Source organism: Calliopsis andreniformis, chromosome 9 (genome assembly GCF_051401765.1).
Source record: "Calliopsis andreniformis isolate RMS-2024a chromosome 9, iyCalAndr_principal, whole genome shotgun sequence".
NCBI classification, from domain to species: domain Eukaryota; kingdom Metazoa; phylum Arthropoda; class Insecta; order Hymenoptera; family Andrenidae; genus Calliopsis; species Calliopsis andreniformis.
The window spans coordinates 19,723,248-19,736,228 of record NC_135070.1 but is presented as its reverse complement, the minus strand read 5'-3'; the positions used below and the strand labels follow the sequence as shown (position 1 = coordinate 19,736,228).

At 42.1% G+C, this 12,981-nt stretch overlaps 2 protein-coding genes across 3 annotated transcripts; one reads left to right on the top strand and one right to left on the bottom strand.

The window, feature by feature from the left end:
* Positions 1-4,127: 4,127 nt before the first annotated feature.
* LOC143183486 (uronyl 2-sulfotransferase) lies at positions 4,128-6,582 on the bottom strand. The gene is made up of 6 exons (XM_076385031.1): positions 6,427-6,582; positions 5,775-5,984; positions 4,792-4,952; positions 4,609-4,683; positions 4,362-4,522; positions 4,128-4,282 (listed from the first exon to the last, which is right to left on the bottom strand). Exons 1-6 carry the CDS (start codon positions 6,580-6,582, stop codon positions 4,128-4,130), a joined length of 918 nt encoding a protein of 305 aa, XP_076241146.1.
* A 943-nt stretch (positions 6,583-7,525) lies between these two features.
* Nop17l (PIH1 domain-containing protein Nop17-like) lies at positions 7,526-10,918 on the top strand. 2 transcript variants are annotated; one of them, XM_076385502.1, is made up of 5 exons: positions 7,526-8,053; positions 8,127-9,344; positions 9,412-9,640; positions 9,698-9,848; positions 9,934-10,918. In XM_076385502.1, the coding sequence occupies exons 1-5, from the start codon at positions 7,529-7,531 to the stop codon at positions 10,316-10,318; spliced, it is 2,508 nt and encodes an 835-aa protein (XP_076241617.1). In that variant the 5' UTR covers positions 7,526-7,528; the 3' UTR covers positions 10,319-10,918. The 2 variants fall into 2 exon arrangements, with proteins under 2 accessions (XP_076241617.1, XP_076241615.1); XM_076385500.1 differs by having other exon boundaries at positions 9,412-9,848.
* Positions 10,919-12,981: the final 2,063 nt, after the last annotated feature.

Below are 12,981 nucleotides of genomic sequence, written 5' to 3'. Positions count from 1 at the left end.
CCTACCGGGCTAAATGCAATGCTCTATCTCCTTATTACCATTAAATTTCGGATTCAATTGAATCCAGTTACTATTTTTACTTCTTATACTTTTGTTTCAACCATCTCTTTGGCTTACCAGTTATAAGTTTGAATTTTAAAATTTTTGTAAAGGGAGATCGATGGAACTTTGTTTCCATCTATCTCCCTGTGGGTCTCCCACCCACCAACCTCCTCGTGGTGAGACATGGGCGGCTTTGACCGTGCAAATGGCTATGTATCTTGTATTAGATGTAAGGGTAGTTACATACGGATATGTATTCATTCCTTCGTTCTCTGTAACATCTGTGGTTTCCTTTTTGTTGTTGAGGAGGCTTCACTTTAAGCTTTCACCTCAATCATTTATGTATATCTCTTCATCTCTGATTCATGCCTTGCTTCTGCAATCATTGACATGCTTCTGTTATTCCTCCCTTTCTTCTTTGCTGCATGACCCTCTACTCTCTTCTTCATATCATTACAGACTATAATTATCCTTCACATTTCATTTACAGGAAGAACATTCATCGAACGAAGACATCGTATCCCCCGAGGGATTTCACTTCCATTTCTAATTTTTAACATTTCAGGATTTAGGTGAAAATCAAATTAAAGTACTAAAAGAAAAATTCAATTCAATACCAACGTCGTCCAATTCTGGTTAAGCGTTCTCTCTTGATTCGGAGTAGGGATTGTTCTGTCAATGCTTTCTTATTTCTGTGATCTCCATATGGGTCTCCAGCACAGCAACCTCCCCGTGGTGAGACCCGGGCCGGTTCTGTCCGGGCCAATGGCTGTGCCAACGTTGGGGTATTCTTGGGGAGGCTCCCCCGATCATTCATGTATTAGTCTTCATACTCTTTCTTCGCTGGTTCCCTCTTTACTCTTAACTTAAAGATTGAAGAACGAAGACGTCGCATCCGCCGAGGGATTCACCGCTTCTAGTATATAAGTCACAATATCTTAGAATATTTTTAAGGCCCTATTTCTAAGTTTTCATTGTAAAGTATTGTAACACTGCCAAGTTGTCACTTCTTAGCTTTCCTTGCTCGGTCACTACCTCCTCACCTTCTGTGAGGAGGTCATCTGCTTCTCTTAGTAGAAGCAAATGTCCAACTGTGGAATCGGCGGTCGATGGAGCTTGTTCTTCTTCCCTTGGGGGTTTGTACTAGCGAGAGACGATGTGGACACCGAATGGTGTGTGGTATGACACACTTGCAGGTGGAAACCCCACAGTTCAATCAGGCAACTGATTGTGCTGTGAGGTGCCAGTCGCCTTCTCCTAGTACCCGCCTTCAAGGTGGAAGGACTCGCACCACCGATTGTCTATTTCATGGTTGCCTTACGCGGTAGACTCTAAATATTCCCAATCTTCACTCTATGATTACTTGGCACTTCTCTGCTTTAAGATCCAAGGCAAAGGCGTGGATAGAACTTGGCTTCCGTCCATGTCTTTGCCTCTCTAGCTTAAAATTACTGTACAATTGTCGAGTTGTCATTTCTTAACTTCTTTTCTTGAAATTTGTTCCTCATCTTTGGTGAGGAAGTCACCGCTGCTTCTCTTGGTAGAAGCATGTGACCAACCGTGGAATCGTCGGTCGGTGGAGCGTGTTCTCCTCTTGGGGGTCTGTACTAGGAGTGACGCGACGGACACAGTAGGGTGTGTGGAAAGACACACTCGACTGTGGAAACTACACGTTTCCGCCTTTTGCACATTCTCTTTACCAGCCTGTCGGAATTAGGTCTACTTCGGTAGCTCCTATGTGGCAGCAGGGAGCAATGGACAATTGACTGAATCATGTAGTGCCGTGCGCCTCTCCGACCTACCGGCCTTCAAGGCGGTAGTGCTCGCACTATCGCTCGTCTATTTCACGGTTGCATTAGCTGTAGAGTCTAATTTAACCAAATCATTCCTAATGATAACTCGACAATTTCGTACTTTAAGGTCTAAGTTAAAGGCTTGTATGGAACCTAGCTTCCATTCATGTCTTTGGCTTGTTACTTTAAGATTTTTGTAAAGGGAGATCGATGGAACTTTGTTTCCATCTATCTTCCTGCGGGTCTCCCGCACAGCAACCTCCTCGTGGTGAGACCTGGGGCGGCTCTGTCCGTGCCAATGGCTGTGCCATCGTTGGGGTATTCTTGGGGAGGCTCCCCCAATTATTGATAAAGTACTCTTCATGCTGGTTCTCTCTTCACTTTTTACTTGAAGACTGAAGAACGAAGACGTCGCATCCGCCGAGGGATTCACCGCTTCTAGTACATAAGTCGCAATCGCTTAGAATATTTTTAAGACCCTACTTTTAAGATTCTATTGTAAAATATTTGTAACACTGCCAAGTTGTCATTTCTTAGCTCTCTTTGCTCGGCTATTTCCTCCTCACCTTCTGTGAGGAGGTCATCTGCTTCTTAGTAGAAGCAACTCGCAACCGTGGAATCGGCGGTCGATGGAGCTTGTTCTTCTTCCCTTGGGGGTTTGTACTAGCGAGAGACGATGTGGACACCGAATGGTGTGTGGTATGACACACTTGCAGGTGGAAACCCCACAGTTCAATCAGGCAACTGATTGTGCTGTGAGGTGCTAGTCGCCTTCTCCTAGTACCCGCCTTCAAGGTGGAAGGACTCGCACCACCGATTGTCTATTTCATGGTTGCCTTACGCGGTAGACTTTAACTATTCCCAATCATTTCACAATGATTACTTGGCCCTTCTCTACTTTAAGGTCCAAGCTAGAGTTATGGATGGAACTTGATTTTCATCCATGTCTTTGGCTTGGTAGTTTAAGATTTTTGTAAAGGGAGATCGATGGAACTTTGATTCCATCTATCTTCCTGCGGGTCTCCCGCACAGCAACCTCCTCGTGGTGAGACCTGGGGCGGCTCTGTCCGTGCCAATGGCTGTGCATTTTGTTTAGATATTGGAATAGTTAGGTAGACGTATATATTAGTTTGTTCGTTCTTAGAACATGGTCCTTCTCTTGTTCTTTGTTTACTCTTTAACTGAAGATCGCATATAGAACGAAGACTGTATCCGCCGAGGCTATTTACTGACATTTCTAATATTTAATGTTGTAGGGTTTAGATAATCATTGTTTGAAGATATCAACAGGAAAATTGAATAAACCGACAATCTCGGTTTCTTTTACTTAAATGTGTTCTCTCTTGATTTAGAGTTTGGATTGTTTTGTTAATTTCTGCGCTGTTGTCTGCCAGCTCTATCGATTATTCTGTTATATTTTCTATTAGTCTTTTTTGCTACGAAATTACTCTGTGTTTCAGTAGGAGGCTCCTCAGTTTCCAGTACTTGTGATCATCCCTGGTCCGCTTTTTCGACTTTTTAGGACATCCTGTATTTATTGGCTTGTCGGTATTATAGTTTGAATTCTTACCACGTATAGCGCTGCACTCTTATTTTAGCCACAGCCGCTAACGTTGACTGTGTCACAAAAATGGTAGTCGGACTCTAGAGCCTCAAAATCGTGGAACAGAAAAGACATTGGTGGTGCAGTTTATCCTGCATACTCGTCTGTAAATGGATGAAGGAAACACACTGTCACAGAGTTACTGTCGAGTTACTCGCTACGGTATATTCTTTATTTTCCGCTTAACAATAATGATAGATCTTCACCAAAGATGGCGGTACATACACATTCATGTATGAAATGAGAATTATGTACATACATGTACATACTACATTTGAGATAGAAAACATACTTCAGTGTAATTTTATTAAGTAAAATACTTTATTTTTATTAGTGTATACAAACACTGTAAAATGTAGTTTTTCTTGTACAATTGTATTTGAAACTCTTAATATACTAAAGTAGGTAAAATACTCTTTATATGCTTTAGAATCAAATATTATCACGCCTTAAAATTTGTAAGTATGTATTTTTTATTTAGTAAAATACTTTTTCTCAATATGTTTCTTGGTAGTATATTCCTTTCTTTAAAAATATTTTTCCATTGACTTCACTGAAGTGGGCAGCCGTTAATATACAGCAGCCTGTCACTTTTTGTTAAAGAAATACTGTCGCAGAAAACTTAGTATAATTATCTTTGGCGCAATTTAGAACTAACGAGAGGGCATAGCAGTTTCACTTCATAATCGTTATCGTTTATTAATGTCATCCAATGTTTCGTTGAAAAGTCGAAATTTTAGCCACTGATACAGTTGTATTTCGTCCTCAAACAGTTTGAAGAGGAAATCTTTTTCTCGTGGCTTTAATATAGCCGCATTATCGGAGACATACTTCTTTCTAGGTCCTAAATAAAAAGAACCGGAAAAACTGAAACTAGAACCTCACAAGCTCTGCAGAGAAATATTTATTCTATATTTACTTACGAATATTTCTATAAATTTGTCTGGCACCACGAAAAAAAGATGGAAATTTATGTTCCAATACGCTCATCGATTGCTCTATGCAATCTAAAATTCCAACGACAGGATACCATTCGACAATATTTGTTTTAGCCCGTTGCAATGCCCATTTGTTATTTATCTCTCTATAAATTACACGTGCTGCGATATATAAAGAGATAAAAGAACAAAAATAGCACCGGAAGAAAACTTTATTTCACTGTATACTTACGTGCAACGAGGATCTTGCCCGCAGAATGTAGGAATGGCTCTACTTTCTACAATCGTTTTCGGCCTCTCGCGATACCTGAAATGAGAGAGCGCACGTGTAAACGCGGGATTTGACATTTCCATAATTTCTACTTCGCATTCAGCGAATCGTATCAACATCCCTCCTTTAAACGAAATGCTTTACCTTAGCAAGCTTTGAACACCTACAGGATTTCTTACTAGAGAGATAAACGTAGGAGCTTGTCGTCCGAAATTGGAAAAATTTAAAAATCTCACATCCCCATCAAAGCTCAAAGGAATGGCTTCCTGCCTTATGATATTGGTAATCTCTTCCACCAGTAGTTCCTGCGAAGTAACAGACAGTCTCTGAGATTCCACCACGGATGGAATCCCAAATTCGTCGTTGAATATTAAATTAATCTCGTCCGTGACAGGGGGACGCTCAATCGCCTCGTTGTGCATCGCTTGAAATTGCAACGAAATAAGCGCAAACACCTCGCAAAGTGTCACGATGATTGATTACCATACTCCAAATGTATCGAGTCTCTCAATATTTATCGACTTTCCCGCATAACCGTGCTAGTTCCTTGACACTGCCTGGCTGCTCCAAATAGAAATTCCCGACTTTGTCGATTTAATTGGAAAGCTGAAAGTAGCACAATTTCGATTGCAAATTGCAACACCGAAAACGTACGCCAATGTGAATATAAAGTGCAACGATCAAGTCGTGATCAAATTTTTCACGTACTTATGCGATCAATGAATCGGCTGCTGATTCACGTTTCCTGTATCAGTGTTCGCTTTTAAATCGATGCAACGATAAAATGATACCGCGATTATTTTGCAATAATCCACAAAAGGTGGATTGACCGAGAAATATTACTGGTCTCATTGATAAGAAATTAATTGGTATTAGAGCTAATTTATCTCTAATCTACATTGAACTCCTACATATTCATAGTACCTATACCACAAATGGTGTAGTAAAAATATTAAACATTAACAGTTTTTGACAAAAAAACTCAATAGTTGTTTCCGATCAATTCTATAGCTAATATGGCAGGAAGTAATTCGAAGAATTCTGCGGTGAATCATGCAACCGCAACATAGGAATCCATACACGATGTCCTAAATACTTTCAGCTCGATGCGTGTGTCATGGATTTACCTCTTGCAAAGTGGATAAGGAGCCATAATCGCCACGAGGCAAACGTATGTGCTTGAAAGCATTGTAGCCCTGCAAACGCTGGAGGATCAGGACCAAGAGCTCAGCCCCAGCGTCTGGCACACGTGTCAACATTAGGATATGCTCGTTCATCTTCGGCAAACTCCTGCGAACGCCCAGTTCCGCGAGGGAAGGCGTAACGTATCGATACGTCTGCGTAGTAAATCAGATTAGCGATAATCAGTGCCGTCTCTACAATTGGTTAATCGAATTTATCGCGACAAACGGGACGGTCATACGACGCAGAAGTAATCGTTAGTATCATTGTTAATGATGTTACGCGAAGCCCAAAAAGCTCTTTAACTTGATATACTACGCGCGACTTCCAGTGAACCCGTTTATAGATCGCAAAAGGGAAAGATCGCTTTCCAGCAATTACATCCTCCGCTGACGCACTTTCACTGCGCCGAGCACGCTTTGAACTCGACCAGTACAGCGATCCGAAAAAAAGGGACGCCAACTGCAGTGCACATTGGGATGCAACGAAGTCGCAGAAAATGTTCAACAGAAGCTCGAGAAACCGTCAAATGAACGCGAACGTAACTTTAAACTCGATTCATTGTTATTCGATGTAAATTTATCGTACACAATTCACCTGGACATTATTGATTTTCTGTTCTCCCGAGTAACGCTTTTCTACATAGCCTCTTGAATTATTCGTGAATTCTATCGTAGATTTCGAATTCAAAACAACGAACAGAATCGTCGAGCAGACAGCGAGACTGGTTAAGAAACCACGACTTAGACGCATGTCAAAATGGGATTAGACGTTTCCTACGCGATAGTGAGTATTTTCCTTTTTTAAAGAATATTCGGTCACCAATGATCCTGATTACCGACATCGAAACTTCCACTCACGGATCATCGACGGTTGTGTCTACTAAGAAACTGAGGAGAATGTCAGTGGGTCAGAGACTTCGTACTGCTTGATCCCCACATCTTCGGCTCAACTCCCACCGATGGTGGATCTCGTGAAATGCGAAACTCCGCTTTTCCAGCTGCATTTACTTAATTATAAATGAGAAATAGGTTCCAGATAATCGCATGGAGAATTAAATCCGCTCGAAGCGCTAATAAATTACACTAATCTGACGTTTGAGGTATGGTCTGGTTTCTCTGAAGCTACCAAGCTTAGCCCGAGTTACCCAATTTTCATTGCCTAACCACAGCTGCGAAGTTTATCGATTTTTTCATCTATCCAACCCGTAAATAACTTGTTATTTGTACGGTACAGAGTCAGGTGCGGTGAAAGGAAGGTAGAGAGCGATGATTCCACTTTGCGTACCGCTGTTTCGATTGACCTTCGTGTCTCTACCGATGTTAGTTCGATACGAATGCATTTAGGTAAATGGCATAGGAGATACGATCAATTGGGTCTCAAAAATGTTAGGAGCTTGATAGTTGGGAGGTTTCCTCAAACTTGGAACAGTTTTGTCTGGTCTAAGAGAACCAGACTATGATCAGAAATGACGAAACCCCCGTATCATAAGAATTTTGATAGAAAAATAGATTTTTAGAAAAATAGATTCGAGCCAATAGAAGAAAAATGGCGCGCACGCCATTTGGCAGCTTGAAGTTCTCTGTTTCACCACTGTTCGACCGGCCGGCGTAGTGGCGCAGCCGTCCACGTGGTACAGGCGCTTCGCGATCCTTCTATCTACGAGTTTATTTGTAAACACGCGACATCATTTCATAAGATGGACGCGTACGAAACACGTAGGAAAGGTTGGGAAGATTTGGAGGTGACCAAGGAAGAACTGAAGAATCTGACCGAGTGCTTGAAAAAGGAAGAGTTCCGCAAATTGCTGATCGAATACGCCGAAGAGGTGACTGATCCGGAAAATAGGAAGATCTACGAGAAAGAGATCACGCAGTTAGAGAAAGAACGGGGCGTCGACGTTACGTTCGTTAACCCAGAGCCTGGTTACGTCATAAAAACCAGCGTCAATGGAGACAGAAAATGTTTCCTGAACATTAGCAAAAGCGACATTGTGGCACGGCCGAGCAGTCAACCTTCCTTCGAACAAGGTCATCGGGGTTTGCAATGGTCTATTCCGTATACGTTGATACCGCCACGGGATGACCTTGACAAGAAGAATGTGCGTTGCATGGTCTTCGACGTGGTCTTCCATCCCGACACCCTTTACCTGTCGTCGAAGAACGCGCAGTTCCGCGAGATTGTCCATAGCACCGCCATGGATGGAGTGGAAAATAACTTCAAGGTACGTATCATGAATTCCATTCGTGTTTGTTCGTTCCTTGACCTCTGCCAATGACTCTGTTTCATCATCCTAGGTGAAACTGGACAGGAAGAATCTCAAGTTCCCCAAAATAAGTTACAAAGGAATATGTCATCCCACTGTGATCAGGAAGCCATCCAAGGAACCACCTAAGGAGAATCTGGACATAGATCCAGAGATTTATCAGAAGCTGATGACCAGCTATGATGAGAGTAGAGAAAGACATGTGAAGCAGCCTGAGAGAAAGCCAATGCGTGCTTCACCACCCACTACTTACTACAAGGAGAAATTGAATGAAAATGAGGATACACAGAGTAAATATGTTACACCCAAGTTCTTTATGAAGCATCAGTCTGATATAGAGTTGGAAGATTTCAGCAACAGTAAAAATGCAAAAATGAATGCTACTGTACCTAAAAGATTGATAGTCACTATAGATCTGCCATTACTGAAGACTGCCAGCAATGCTTCCTTGGATGTCCAAGAACATTTTCTTACTGTGAAGAGTGAAAAGCCTGCAAAGTATTTATTAGAACTTCCACTGCCTTACTGTGTGGATGCAGACAATGGAAATGCCAAGTTTGATCCGAAACACAAGAAGCTTACTGTAACTCTGCCAGTTATTCCACCGGCAGTGCCAGTTCCATTGGACACCAGAGAAGATAGCGGTGTCGATAGTGATCATGGTAGTCCTGTTCCCCTGCAGTCAGATGAGTCAGTGGAAGATTCCCTTACTAAAAGTCACCCAAGTGACTCAGTGTCTAAGTTAATCGAAGAGTGTGAAACTACAACTGGAAGAGTGGGAAATGATAGTGAAACTCTAGAGCAGTGTAGTGACACAGCACTACGGACTAGTAGTATAGAAGAGATCTCAGACACATTTCTAGATCCTAGCATTAAGTATTCACTGCCAACATTTACTTGTAATATATACGATAATCAATTAGCGATCACTGTAAATGTAAAAAACGTCGACCCGAATTTTATTCGGCATAGAATCTTACAAAATAATTTAGGCATACATGTACTATTAACGTCCGTTGGTGCAGGATTTTTCCCACAGCATTATTCGTTGTGTCTAAAAATACACGAGGATTCTGTGGATCCTGATTCTCTCACGATCGAGCCATGGGACAATAACGTTGTATTCACCGTTACGTTAAAAAGCACCAAAAACTTGGCGCGCTATTATATTGGCCTCACCCAGGAGTTCATGGAGGAGAAAGATTTCCCCACTGCCGCGTCTTTCAAAAATCAACTAAGAGAATTAACGGTAAGTTTTGTATACGACTTATGTTTATAAATGTTTCAAGTTTAATCGTACATGTTCAATGCTACAGGCTATAGAAGATGGCGAATCAGAAAAGGATCTAACAGTCGATGTACAAGCAGAGGATGACGGTGTCGTCATCAACGTCAGCTCGAATCAATTAGATTCCGACGATGAAGGGGGTCATGGAAGTATGGAATCAATAGAAGAACGGTATAGTCGACGGCACACCATGACAAAAGCTAGATCGCTCTCAGAAAGCAGCGGAGATGAATTGACGAGTAACAGTAGTGCCACAGGTACATTCTCAAAAGGTATATTAAAGTCTCGGCGCACTCACAATTTTTCGCGTTCAGTATCCGAATCGAGTGCAGATGAAAATGGAATGCCTGCATCGTCTGTGGACTGCCACTACGATTCTGTGCAAGACGTAAATTCTGAATCAGATTGCTCCAGTTTAAAGAAAACAGTTCGATTCAACGACGTAGTATCGCGGCAACTATTTAGGTACTGGTTACTTTCACAATATTAGAAGTAACCTTCCCATAGCAGTGCGTCATGCGTTACTAATTTCATATGTTTCATCTTTCAGATCGAACTCCAGCATTTTAGGACAACGTAAGAAGAATCAACGCAAATTACGGAATAAGAAACGCGCCCATGAGCGTAGAATGAGCGAGAGTGAGAATTCTGAGACGGAAGAACGGGACAAGTACAAGGTGACTCAAAAGAGCACAGAACCCTGTGAAACTGTGAAGCCTATACTGAATCGAGATAAACAATCGGCTCAACAGAAAACTGCCAATATCGAAATCAAGAAAAAAAGAAGCCACAATAATCGTTCCAAGCCTAAACGAAAATCCAGCGCTGAAGAACAGGCTGTTAAAGAGAATAATGCCGATAACGAGATCGAATCTTCAAAAGACGTAGTTAAGGCGGAATTTAAAAATGATTTAATATTCGACCTGGATATGTAGATTTTGGCGCATTGCCAAGACACACGTATGTGATAATTTTTTAAAGTCAAGCGAGTAACGGCGATCCACTGAGCACCTTGAGAAAATTATCGTCGTGCTACTTGCAGGGCTTGTTATAAAAAGAGAATGCGTTTATAGAATTTACTTAGAATTATGTGATAATTTTTTTAGTATTTAACCGGTGCGAGAAAGAGAAGTGGCTAGATAAAAATCACAGTCACAAAAATTCATCGCGAATCAATGAAACTGTAAATCTATATTATTTTAGGGAGCTCGTAGCTACAAGAATGTAGTCCTAGGTAATATTTTTAGCAGAAACAGTTTTAGTTTGATCATTTAATGGTAAAAGATCTTATATTCCACTATATTTTACCTTCTATATTTATAAAACATGCGTAATCAATCTATAGGATGAAAAAACTCGAATCTCCGTCAAAGACTTCGCAGGCGATCTATTTTAAAATTTCAATGTTTCTTAACGAGAATGAAAAAGTTGGCTTCGCTAAGGGTTTTCGTGAAATTTTCGGCAATATCTCACGGTGTATAAACGACTGCGAAAGCACGCACTCTATTTTGTAGAATAAAATTCTAAAGAATGAATTTGTACCAATGTTTTATAGATCGTCATACAATTATTTATATTCGATGCATTTAATACACACATCCTTTCGTAGTGTACGCACTTGTATAGTTACTACTATTTCATGATCGCGAAATATGTCACGTCCTCGTTCCAAAGTAAACAAACACATGTGTTTTTAGTAAGGTGTTTGCCATACTGAATGTGCATGCCACACGAAACTAGCCTGTTCCATGCAAAACCAGAGAAGCAAATAAAAAAAAAAAAAAAAAAAAAACGTAAAGTCGTAACGTTATGATCAATTTGTCATCATTCATCGTTATCGGATCCTTGCCCTGAAATCGTGTCAGGATTAAAATATACGGCAGTATATTTTAGCGCACCGTTTATATCGGTTCGTTGGCTTTAAATCAGACTGAACTACTCCCAATCTTGGTAGATTTAATTCAATATTTTATGGGCTCTCTATTTTCGTCCACCAAATGTTAAATCGAGTGAAGCTAATGTGTTTCATCTTTCAGTCACGAACAATTATACCCTGGATATCATTTACAATCACCAAGATAGATCTCCGCGTTTCATGACACATGAACGACTCAGCTGGGTAATTTGTCGTTCTATGCCGTATTATGTAATTGGTATAATTACGATAACAGTTAATAACGTAACGATAAGCTACCATGTAATTACGCGTTACTTAAAACATAACGCAGATAGGCAGTAGATAGTGCCTGATACTTGTAAATCTAGAGTAGCTCGAGAGGTTGGCATTGTTATCACTCGTAATTTTTATTCATTGCCTTTGCCGCAAACAATCCAAAAGAGACTTTGAAAAAAACATGAATCAGTCAATCTGCATTTGGAGAGTGAAAGAGCTCGAGGGATAATAGCTCGAGTTCGGGCATCGACAGAGAACAGAGTGGTCTCGCAAGGTGCGAACCACGAAGTGCGAGCACATCATCGTAGTAGTAAAACGTGATAGAAAAGTGGGACAAGCGAGCACGGCGGAGGCAGTCGGCCCACGCTGGTAGGAGCTGTGGATGAGAGGTTGCCCGGAGTTGGAGCCCATCGATCCCGCTACCTGCGGGGGTGTAAGGTCGTTACACTCGCGTCTACCTATGCACAAGCTGCATTGCATAGTTCCTCGTATTATTCCTATTGATGCCCCGCCGCAGGGCCGAGACAGCGACGACCCTCACGAATGCAATGTTCTAATTTCGCCGGCGCAACCCCTTACAACCACTACCACAGTCGCGGCCCGCGTCGACGACGACCACGACGACGACGGGGTCGCGGCCTGATTCGCAAACACTCTAGGAGACGACCTAGAAGGACAAGGGTCTCTCGTCGAAGACTGCGAAGGTACTCCCTCCCCCTTCTCTTCCCTATCACTCGGGAGCGCAGGCTAAAGAGTAGAATACACATTCAGAATCTTTTGATATTCTTCGAGTCGTCGCCGATCCTCCCTTTCTCAAATCGATGGATCCATCGTGGCAGAGGGCAGAGCTCGATCTACCTGTATCTAGGTAGGTCCTAGAGTGCAGAAAATGTAGATTGCAATCGTCGAGAAAGACTCGTGAGCCATCGTCGTGGTATCACGTATCGTTTGAGATTCTTCAGGTACTCTAGCTCGAAATCGATTTAGTCGACGTACTTGAGGGAAAATGGCGCGATCGAGTAGTCGGCCAGCAGATTTCGCGATTCGAGTACCGATGAGATAAAGGTGGTAGGCCTGACTAGCACCAGGTCGATAAGTCGTCCACCCCTTGAGAGAGTCAGAGGTCGGCGTGGGTGCACCAGGGTACACGTACCCCACGTACCGTAGTTACGGCAGGCACGACATCGGCAATGCGGCAGCCATTTACGTCGTTATATGGTCTGGCCATCGCACCTGGCACCACTGGGGAGCGCAGACCGGTATCAAATGCGGAATTACAGATGTTGGTCGTCGTCAGGCTACTTGCCACTACCACGATCTTGCCAGACCAGTTCCTTCCTCCATCGAGTTCAATCGTGGAGACTGCTAATAAATATTTGGACTCTAATCCTTCCAGTGCACGTCATCGCTGAACCTTGACTCGAT

Bases quoted from the DNA above. Each gene is read 5' to 3' on its own strand.
- LOC143183486 (XM_076385031.1), bottom strand. From the start codon at position 6,582: ATGCGTCTAAGTCGTGGTTTCTTAACCAGTCTCGCTGTCTGCTCGACG. The intron at 4,953-5,774 runs GTAAATCCATGA...GTTACTTCGCAG, and splicing joins CCTTATCCACTTTGCAAGAG to GAACTACTGGTGGAAGAGAT. The intron at 4,523-4,608 runs GTAAGTATACAG...TGTAATTTATAG, and splicing joins GGGCAAGATCCTCGTTGCAC to AGAGATAAATAACAAATGGG.
- Nop17l (XM_076385500.1), top strand. From the start codon at position 7,529: ATGGACGCGTACGAAACACGTAGGAAAGGTTGGGAAGATTTGGAGGTG. The intron at 9,345-9,411 runs GTAAGTTTTGTA...TCAATGCTACAG, and splicing joins ATCAACTAAGAGAATTAACG to GCTATAGAAGATGGCGAATC. The intron at 9,849-9,933 runs GTACTGGTTACT...TTCATCTTTCAG, and splicing joins GTATCGCGGCAACTATTTAG to ATCGAACTCCAGCATTTTAG.